This window comes from Coregonus clupeaformis, unplaced genomic scaffold (assembly GCF_020615455.1).
Source record: "Coregonus clupeaformis isolate EN_2021a unplaced genomic scaffold, ASM2061545v1 scaf4754, whole genome shotgun sequence".
In the NCBI taxonomy this organism is placed as follows: domain Eukaryota; kingdom Metazoa; phylum Chordata; class Actinopteri; order Salmoniformes; family Salmonidae; genus Coregonus; species Coregonus clupeaformis.
The window spans coordinates 10,001-20,458 of NW_025538208.1; the positions used below are offsets into that span (position 1 = coordinate 10,001).

At 49.3% G+C, this 10,458-nt stretch overlaps 1 protein-coding gene and 1 pseudogene across 1 annotated transcript; both read left to right on the plus strand.

Moving 5' to 3' along the window:
• Positions 1-721: 721 nt before the first annotated feature.
• On the plus strand, positions 722-1,332 carry LOC123490775 (histone H1-like). Its single transcript, XM_045220650.1, has 2 exons — positions 722-964; positions 1,060-1,332. The coding sequence occupies exons 1-2, from the start codon at positions 722-724 to the stop codon at positions 1,330-1,332; spliced, it is 516 nt and encodes a 171-aa protein (XP_045076585.1).
• An 810-nt stretch (positions 1,333-2,142) lies between these two features.
• LOC123490774 lies at positions 2,143-3,405 on the plus strand (annotated as a pseudogene).
• The last annotated feature ends 7,053 nt before the right edge of the window (positions 3,406-10,458 follow it).

Consider the following 10,458-nt stretch of genomic DNA (forward strand, 5'->3'; position numbering starts at 1 on the left):
CTACAAATACAACAACAACACACACACTGCCAGTGCACAAAAAGTACTAATACACACACAGTGCAAGTAAGCATGTCGTAGGACAGTTTATACCATGTGGATCCTGTACATACGACCGAATACAACTTGAAACTTGAAGTACAACTCTCGTCTCAGCCAGGCCTCACAGGTGTATGTGTTTTAAGGTCCCCAAAGAGCACTTCTTTAAAACACCCTGGACCACAACAGGGGACCCCAAACCATTTGATTCCCTTGCCCAGACATCTCGGCTCACTACACAACAAGTGCTGCTGGCAATCGGATGCACTTCAGCCCATTTAGGAGACAAATAGCACAGGAAAACCAGTGCGCACCGCTCCACCCGACAGTCCAACGGTGAGATTTTGAGCGAGTCGCAACAAATGCACAGCCCTTCCGCGGCCCACATGACTTTATTCTGAACGGAGACAAGTCTGCTCGCTGGGCCGTTAGCTTTGGAGCAAAAACACGGCTCCGTCGGTGACTTTTGGGCCAATATAGGCGAACAGAAAACACAAGTGAAAGAGCATTTGGCCAGCCCAGAGAAGCCGAGCTGGTTGGCTTGAGTCTACATGGTTCTCATGTCGCGTTTAAGGCCAGCCCCTGCTCGGTGTGGAGCTTCAATAGCGCAGAACAGCGTCTACAGCAAACTACTCCTCGCAGACCGTGTGTGTGTGTGTAGCGGACCAAACGACAGACAGACATGGCAGAAGTCCGCACCAGCACCCGCCGCCCGGCGCGGCAAAGGCACCCAAGAAGAAGGCAGCAGCCAAGGCCAAGAAAGCGGGACCCAGCAAGTGGCGAGCTCATCGTCAAGGCTGTGACCGCTTCAAGGAGAGGAGCCGGCGTGTCCCTGGCCGCACTCAAAGAAGACGCTGGCGGCAGGCGGCTCGACGTGAGAAGAACAACTCGCGTCAAGATCGCAGTCAAGAGCCTCGTCACGCAGGTACCCTGGTCAGACCAAGGGCACCGGTGCATCCGGTTCCTTCAAGCTCAACAAGAAAGCCGTCGAGGCGAAGAAGCCCGCCAAGAAAACCGCAGAACCCCAAAGTAAAGAAGGTGGCCGCCAAGAAGCCGCGCGAAGAAGCCAAGAAGGTAGCAGCCAAGAAGGCCGTCGCCGCACAAGAAGTCCCCCAAGAAGGCCAGAAGCCCGCTACACCCAAAAAGGCCGCCAAGAGCCCCAAGAAGGTGAAAAAAGCCCGCAGCAGCGTTCAAGAAGGCAGCCAAGAGCCCCAAGAAGGCTACAAAGGCAGCCAAGCCCAAAGCCGCCGAGCCCAAGCGCCGGCCAAGAAGGCAGCCCCCAAGAAGAAGTAAACCTATTACAAACAGTGTTCTACTCGACACATGTTGTACCACAAAAGGCTCTTTTAAGAGCCACCCACCTCTTTCCATAGAAAGCGCATTGATTTCCATGTACTACCTGTCGTGGAAAAGAAATTACGCACACTAGGCTACTTTACGCACACAACATTGTCCCACTCTGGGTGTGTGCGAAGGGAGAAGGCATATAATAGAGGGCCAAATGGCTCAGAAATTCGACCTCACGAGTGCACCCTCACCAGCCATTTTTATATATGAGCCACTGGGCTATTCCCGTTCAGAGGCAGGCTGCTGTGATGTGTTACAAGTGCCATGTAATAACAATAACAATACTATAGTGGCTTCGAGTGAAACTCACGAGTGCACCCTCAACAGCCATTTTTATATATGAGCCACTGGGCTATTCCCGTTCAGAGGCAGGCTGCTGTGATGTGTTACAAGTGCCATGTAATAACAATAACAATACTATAGTGGCTTCGATTTCAAACTCAAGAGTGCACCCTCACCAGCTGTTTGTTTCCCATTTGGAGGTAAATAATGTGGATGTCATTTCGGACATTTTGGCGCTCACAGCGAAATGACACAAAGTAACAAAGTCGGAGGAAACAAAGTAGCCTCTCACTCGCTTGCCTGTGGGTGGGAACCGGCTTAGGAGCTGTCTGTCTGTCCATCTGTCTGTCCCTCGCTCCAATTGGATAAGGACCACACCGGCCGGTGGCGTCGTTGCCTCTTGTGGCGAGTATATGTACTGCCTCGAAGTGGCGAGCGGCTCATTCGACTTTCTGTGACTTTCTCGCTACCAATATGCGGAAGAGCAAACGGGCAAGGCCAGGGCGAAGGCAAAGACCCGTTCATCCCGTGCCGGCCTCCAGTTCCCGTGGGCCGTGTGCACAGGCTGCTGCGCAAAAGCAACTTCGCGAGCGTGTGGGCGCTGCGCACCAGTCTACCTGGCCGCCGTACTTCGAGTACCTGACTGCTGAGATCCTGGAGTTGGCGGCAACGCTGCCCGTGACAACAAGAAGACCTCGTATCATCCCCCGTCACCTACAACTGGCCGTCCGTAACGACGAGGAGCTGAACAAACTGCTCGCGCGGTGTGACCATCGCTCAGGGTGGTGTGCTGCCCAACATCCAGGCAGTCCTACTCCCCAAGAAGACCGAGAAGGCAGTCAAAGCCAAGTAAATTCGCTACTGCGACTTCAACTTGACTACTCAACCCCCAAAAGGCTCTTTTAAGAGCCAACCACCTAGCTCTCCAAAAGCGCAAAGTACCTTTCTATGACCGCAATACATTGAGTGGGTGTATACACAACTATTTCGACATTCTGTGCCCACATGAGGCCTTGCACGAACAACAACACCTACTTGGCCTCATTTGCCAAGCAGGCTAGCATTAGATGATCGTGCCTATAAGCTGTCACTCTTGACTTTGGCGACTATTATTGCGGCGTAAAGGGCCGGCGGCGTCCTATTGCGCAAGCGCACGGGAGTTTGAGTTTTGAGAGGCCGGGCCTCCCGTCAATGGCCAACGGAGGAGGCCTCGCGAACGGCCAATCGGGGTGGTGGGGAGATGGTGTCCAATCAGCAGGGCGCCACTGCGGCTTTATAAACTTCACATAGGCATTTCAGGCTATACTCCCGACTGTCAGAGCAGCGCCGTGGCCAGAACCAAGCAAACCGCTACGCAAATCCACCGGTGGCAAAGCCCCCAGGAAGCAGCTCGCCACTAAGGCTGCTCGCAAGAGTGCCCGGCCACGGCGGTGTGAAGAAGCCTCACCGTTACAGGCCCGGCACGTGGCTCTGAGAGAGATCCGTCGTTACCAGAAGTCCACTGAGCTACTCATCCGTAAACTGCCCTTCCAGCGCCTGGTGCGAGAAATCGCCCAGGACTTCAAGACCGACCTGCGCTTCCAGAGCTCCTGCCGTGATGGCCCTACAGGAGGCTAGCGAGAGGCTTACCTGGTCGGCCTGTTCGAGGACACCAACCTGTGCGCCATCCACGCCAAGCGGGTGACCATCATGCCCAAGGACATCCAGCTGGCCCGCCGTATTGGAGAGCGCGCATAAATGAGGATGACCTGAACTTCGAATATCCCCCAAAGGCTCTTTTTAAGAGCCACCTCCATATTTCCATCAAAAAGGCACAATTGTTCCATGTATACACGCACCTCTACATTAGCCACCATGTATGTTGTTCACTAACACGTCTAAAAGCTACGTATTGCACCTTTTAGTTGCCTGAAGTCTAGCTTCAATGTTTGTGTGTGTATATACACAACCATCTGGCATCATCCACTTCCTTTGAACTATATAGTAACACAGTAAAATGCTTTACAAAGGAGGGAAAAAAAGCGAGTGATAATATAGGCCGAATAGTAACAAGAATTGTGTTCAGATGAATAATTGACACTATTAGTTGTGTGTAATAATAGCCTTGCATGCAGTCCAGAAAAAACATGCATGCCAACTTACTTTGAAAGTCCCATGTTGCAGTGCTGCTGAGAGACTCATGCAGAGGCCCAAACTTTACAATGGAGCACGGAGGCCATCTTGTGGTTAAATGTGGGTACTGCACCTCATGGTGATTCCCTTTCAGCATTTGCTCTTTAGGCCAGCGTTTCCCAAACGCGGTCCTGGGAATCCCACAAGGGTGCGCGTTTTGCGTTTGCCCTAGACTCCACAACTGATTCTAATACTCCCAGCTTGATGATGATGAGTTGATTATTTGAATCAGCTGTGTAGTGCTGAGAGCAAAAACTCCCAAAATGTGGCCCGAGTTTGGGAAACCCTGCTTAGAGGCTAATACTAGCCTATTAGGATGACTTGGTTCGATCGCTTTAATGGCAACTGCTGAACTCTGGTTTCACTAATTACTTGTCCCAGGTCACCATTATGAATCCAATAGCAAAACAAATGTTTCAAAATTGCTCAATAGTGAAAAAAGGCCAGGAAATGATGGGTTCTCAGCAATATTTCACCAACAACCAATCACTATTCACGCATAGACATTAGGATCATCAACAAATATTCCTAAGTCATACTACAAAAAGGGGTTGTAACGAAATGGATTTGTCTGTTCAATGCAAGTTCAACGTCAAAGAAAAAGTGCATCACTACAACAAACGTGTCTTTAGATACACTGTAAAAAATGACTTTGTGGAATGTACTCAAGCTATTACAGTCAACAAAAGCACACGTCATATTGTTGAGTAGATCTTTTTACTTGTTTTTATGAGTAGATAAGCTTGAGTAAGTTGAGTTGATGTGGTCCAATACATTGAGTAAAGATGATAGAGACGTAAAAGGATTATATTACATTGATTCGACTCAAATAGACATTGTGTTATTTTACCTGAATGATTCATCCTATTATGTATTTAGACCAACTTACTTTGGATTCACTCAATCACATCCCTTAAGAGAAAAGGTATCCGGACACGGGAATCCATTTATTTAAACATCAACGGTTTGCAAAACATCTGTTATTATGAGTTGACAAATTACGTAATTGCAATCAACACTGCAGGTAACTCATGATTGCTGCAGGTAGGCAACACCGTAGAAATAGAAACTACAACACTAACAACAAGTGGCATTTACTCCTGATGTACTGACTGTGTTGCAACCTCTGCAACCACTGTGCTTATTATTTGACCCTGCTGGTCATCTATGAACGTTTGAACATCTTGGAAAAAAAATGTGTGAAACCACTGCCTATATGAGGAGCTGTCGTTGTTTGTTTTATTACCACATACTTATGGAAATTGCACAGTTGAGAGATGATGGCTCTCTTGTGCCTACGGTGAAGGGTACTTTGATCCAGCAGGTGGTGCTAAGATCCCTCCTATATGACTTGAATGATGAGTTGATTTATTCCTTATAGCTCCTAATGATTTTAAGGCCAGTGTTGGCAAACATTACTTGTGCTCCAGCAGGGTGGCCGACATCCCTCCCTATATGACTTGACTGACCAGTTAGTTGATGGACTCATTATAGCTCCTAATGATTTTAAGGCCAGTGTTGCAAACATACTTCTGCTCCACAGGTAGCCAAAATCCCCCATAACATTGACTGACCAGGTAGTTGATGGACTCCTTATAGCTCTTAACGATCTCAAGTGTCTGTGTTTTTATGTGGTTAGGAGTTTTGCTCACTGCGTGTCCCCCTTCCATTTCAGTGTTTCCCAACTCCAGCGGTAGAGTAGGCTACCCCCAACAGGACCCCCATTTTTCTTGTAGGCCTGGACAGCCACAGCTGATTGAACAACCTGTCACCTAAATTACCAAGTCCTCAATGAGTAGAATCAGGTGCAACAACAACAACAACAACAACAAATATGAGAGAGGGACACAGTGTACTAGCTGATCTCCCAGTTGTCCAGGTTGGCCTTGTGTTCCATAGCCTATATCATTTGAGTATGTTTCCAGCGTCGTTGGTTGCTTTCACGTCATCTTTGATCGCTCCTCCCTAGTCCCCTAGAACGAGCGCCCTCCCCTTTGCAACGCCTCGAACATATAACAGAGCGCGCTTTCTGTGCCGCCCGGCCTCAATCACGTCGACCAAACGCAGATAATAGCGCGCGCGCCTTACCGGCGCTGAAGTCATTCATTCGCTCGAACTCAACTGCGCGAACACACCATGTCCGGAAGAGGCAAAGCGGCAAGACTCGAAAAAGAGGCGCCTTAGCGTCACCCGCAAAGGATTCTCGCGATAACATCAGGGAATCACCAAACCCGCTATCCGCCCGTCTGGCTCGCGCGGCGGCGTGACGCGTATTTCCCGGTCTGATCTACGAGGAGACCCGCGGTGTCTGAGTGTTCCTGAAGAACGTGATCCGTGGCGCGATCACCAAGCACGCCAAAGGAAGCCGTTACCGCCATGGGCGTGGTACCACGCTCTGAAACTCCCGGGGCGCGCAGCCTGCTACCGGTTCGGGGTTAAACCCACTCTCTCCGAACCTCAACACCCCACTCGAACCAAAGGCTCTTTTTAGAGCCACCCCATCCGCTTAAAATGGGCCCATTCCATGTAGTGTTATATATAACAAAAAAAATGTTTAGTATGCAATTTAGTAAGAAAGTATGAGCCACTTCGAAGTGGACAGGGAGTATTAATTAGAGGGATTCTAATGTCCCGTCCACTTTTTAGCGCTGAAGGGAGGCCTATATCTGACAGTGGCAAAGTGTAAGAACGTTATTATTTTGGTCAAGCAATAGTGGAATTTGGACAACATAAAGCCACCACGAGTCGGTAGACGTGGCTCAAAAGAGGGGACAGCGGCGACACACACACACAGTCAAAATGGGAGCCCTATGTCTGGCGGTGCCAAAGTGGGCAATTCTATCACCAGCATTATTCCTGGCACAACAATCGTGCCATTTGGACACTATTAAAGCCCCCCTTTTGAAACACACAATTCCCCCATCGGTCACAGAGCATAGGCTATAGAGAGGGAGGGAGGGAGGGAGGGAGGGAGAGGAGGAGAGCAAGCAAAAGTGTCTCACGGCCCGCTGACTTTGTTAGCTTCCTCTTCATAAAACAGGTAAGCGCCCTCTTCACCCCCTCGTTCGTTTCTGAGAAGCAACGAGACATCATCATGCCCGAGCCAGCAAAGTCAGCGCCCAAGAAGGGCTCCAAAAGGCGTCACCAAGACCGCCGGGAAAGGCGGCAGAAGCGCAGAAATCAAGGATTACGCCATCTACGTGTACAAAGTCCCGAAAGCAGGTCCACCCCGACAACCGGCATCTCCTCCAAGGCCATGGAATCATGAACTCCTTCGCGAACGACATCTTCAGGCGTGCCGCCGGAGAGTCCCTCTCGCCTGGCCCACTACAACCAAGCGTTCTACCATCACCTCCAGGGAGATCCAGACCGCGGTGCGCCTGCTGCTACCCGGTGAACTTGCCAAACACGCGCTGCCGTGTCCAAGGCACCAAGGCCGTAACCAAGTACACCAGCTCCAAGCAAACAGCGCGATTTGGACTGCTCTACTAACCCTAAAGGCTCTTTTAGAACCACCCACTCTGTCAGTAAAAAAAGCAATTCCATCGCCACCCGAATGAATGCGTAGGTGGGCTGCGTTACATTGTATCATTGTTTAATGGGCGGCGCGCGCGCTCTCGGACGCAACTACATTGTATCATTGTTTAATGGGCGGCGCGGCGCTCGGAGAGCGGCTACATTGTATCATCTCCCCTGCCCGTTCCAGCGTAGGGGTTTAGCGCGACCTTTTTGGTGTCTTTGCGCGCTGAATAGTAACCCATGTTTGTCGGGCTCTATTCCAGGTGAAGGCAATGTAAAATGCACCATTTGACAAAGGTGTAAATAAATAAATCAAAAAAGGCAGTCTGTTGGGTTTGATTGGAAATAAATTCCTTTTATCGTCTAATGAGCAGATAGTCATTTTGAGTTGACTTCCTGGATCGGTAGGACACGGATGGAGTGAATAGATGCTCCATCATTGGACTATACCTACAGATGTGAGCAGAAAGATGATAGCAAGAATAAAAAGGGTTAATATTATGAATGTATAGTATATATATATGAAAGCAGCGTAACTACGGCCTACAGGTCATTTCGGTCAAGGTCCACATCATCCATATAGTCCCCTGTAGCTCAGTTGGTAGAGCACAGCGCTTGCAACGCATCAGGTTGCGGAGTTCGTTTCCCACGGGGGGCCAGTATGAAATGCTGTGCACTCACTTACCTGTAGTGGCTCTGGATAAGAGCGTCTGCTACATGACTCAAAATGTCCATGTAAAGTGTAGTACATTTGAGTCCGCGTGGTGTATTTTCCTTCCTACACCACTCCGCAGGCAACAGGATAAAAGGCAGTGGCTTCCACGTGACAAAGTGGGGATATGAATGTGTCTGTAGGCCAAGTCACAGTATAACACAGTGAAGGAGTTAGTGAGTGTGAGACTGAGAGAGAGAGAGCTATACAACAGGGAAAAAGAAAAAGAGGCCGCAATCAGCCTTCTGACCCGCATGACACCTGCTGGGACTCTTCTCCCAGTCCAGCCACATATGCAGCCCTTGTTCCACTTGGAGAAAAGAAGAGAGAGAAAAGGGAGATGTGAGTGAGTGAGTGGGAGAGAGAGAAGTGAGAGAGAGAATGATAAGGTTGGGGTTGTGATGAAGGTGAGGAAGTGGTGAGTGAGAAGAAAAAAACGACAGTGGGCAGAAGTGAGAGAGAGTGGGAGAGGTAGAGAGAGACAGTGAGTGAGTATGAGTGAGAGAGAGAGAGAGAGAGAGAGTAGAGACAGAGAGAGAGAGTGAGTGGAGTGGGTGAGTGAGGTAGAGTGAGTGGAGAGAGTGAAGAGAGAGTAGAGAGAGAAAAAGAAGTGTGAGTGAGTGAGTGAGGGAGAGAGAAAGAGAGAGGAGAGTGAGTGGAGAGAGAAAGAGAGAGAGAAAGTTATGAGAGATGAGAGAGAGAGAGAGAAAAAGAACGGGTGAGTGAGAGAGTAGAGTGTGTGAAGTGAGTGAGTGAGAGAGAGAGAAAGAGAGATAGAGAGTGAGTTGAGTGAGTGAGTGAGAGAGAGAGCTGAGAGAGAAGAGTGTGAGTGAGAGAAAGTGTGTAGGTGAGTGTAGTGAGTGAGTGAGTGGAGAATGTAGTGAGTGAGTGAGTGAGAGAGAGAAGGGAGAAAGAGAGAAGTGTGTGAGTGAGTGGTGTGAAGTGAGTGGTGAGTGGAGAGAGAGAGGAGATCTGAGTGAGTAGAGATCAAGAAAGAATAGCTTCTGACGCGTCGCTGGGAGTCTTCTCCCATTAGTGAGGCGTCCGCCCAGAAGGAGAGAGAGAAAAGAGAGAGAAGTGTGGAGTGAAGTAGAGTGAGAGAGAGAGAGACGAGAGAGTGAGAGAGAGAAAGAGAAAGAGTGAGAGAGGTGAGTGAGTGAGAAAGTGGTGAGAGAGAGAAGTGTGGTGAGTGGAGTGAGGAGAGAGAGAGAGAGAGAGAGAGTAGGCGAGTAAAGAGAGAGAGTGAGTGAGTGAGTGAGTGAGAGAAGAGTAGTGAGTGAGTGAGAGAGAGAGAGAGAAAGAGAGAGAGTAGAGTGTGGGTAGAGTGAGTGAGAGAGAGAGAGAGTGAATAGGTAGTGTTAGAGAGTAGAGAGAGAAGAGTGAGAGAGAGAGAGAGTGTGAGTGAGTGAGTGAGTGGAGAGTGGTGGTGGTGAGTGAGAGAGAAAGAGAAGAGAGAGAGAAAGAGAGAGTAGAGAAGTGAGGTGAGAGAGAGAGTGAGTGGGTGAGATGAAATGAGGGGAAGAGAGAGAGAGATGAGTGATGAGTGAACTGAGTAGAGTGGTGAGTGAGTGAGAGAAGTGGAGTAGAGGTGAGAGAGAGAGAGAGAGAGAGAGTGTGTGAGTGGGTGAGTGGAGACTCTGAGACTGAGAGAGACACTATACAACAGGGACAAAGAAAAAGAGCCCGCAATCCAGCCTTCTGACCCGCATGCACCTACTGGGACTGCTTCTCCCGGTCCAGCCACATATACAGCCCTTGTCCCACGCAGAGAGAGAGAGAGAGAGAGGAGTGAGTGAGTGAGTGAGAGAGAAAGTGTGAGTGAGTGAGTGAGTGAGTAGAGTGAGAGAGAGAGAGAGAGAGAGTGTGAGTGAGAGAGAGAGTAGTGGGTGAGCACAAGGAAGAAAAGAGAGACGAAAGCCTTCTGCCAGCAGATCTGGTAGCCATGTCAGTGTGCAGCAGAGAGAGAGAGAGAGAGAGAGAGAAAGTAGAGAAAAAAAAAAGAGGGGGCTAGAGAGAGTGTGAGTAGAAAGAGGTGGTGTTAGTGAGTGAGTGAGTAGAGTGAGAAGAGAGAGTGAGATAAGGAGAAAAAAAGAGGATGGTTCAGTCCATAGCCTGCCGCAAAAAAAATGGTGAGAGAAAGAGAAGTGTAGAAAGAAGAAGAGAGTGAGTGGTAGGTAGTGGGAGTGGAAGGTGTAGTGGTGAGGGAGAGAGAGAGAGAGAGAGAAGTCATTTTGAGAGAGAGGAAAGTGCAAAGAGAGTGAGAGTGAGCCTGAGTGAGTGAGAGATGTGAGAGAGTGAGTGAGTGAGAAAGAGAAAAAAAAGAAAGAAAGAGAAGAGGGAGTGTGAGTGAGTGAGTGAGGTGGAGAGAGAGAGAGAAAGAGAAGAAA

Coding starts and splice junctions, on each gene's coding strand:
- LOC123490775 (XM_045220650.1), top strand. CDS start 722: ATGGCAGAAGTCCGCACCAGCACCCGCCGCCCGGCGCGGCAAAGGCAC. Junction 965..1,059: donor TCAAGAGCCTCGTCACGCAG/GTACCCTGGTCA, acceptor AGAAAACCGCAG/AACCCCAAAGTAAAGAAGGT.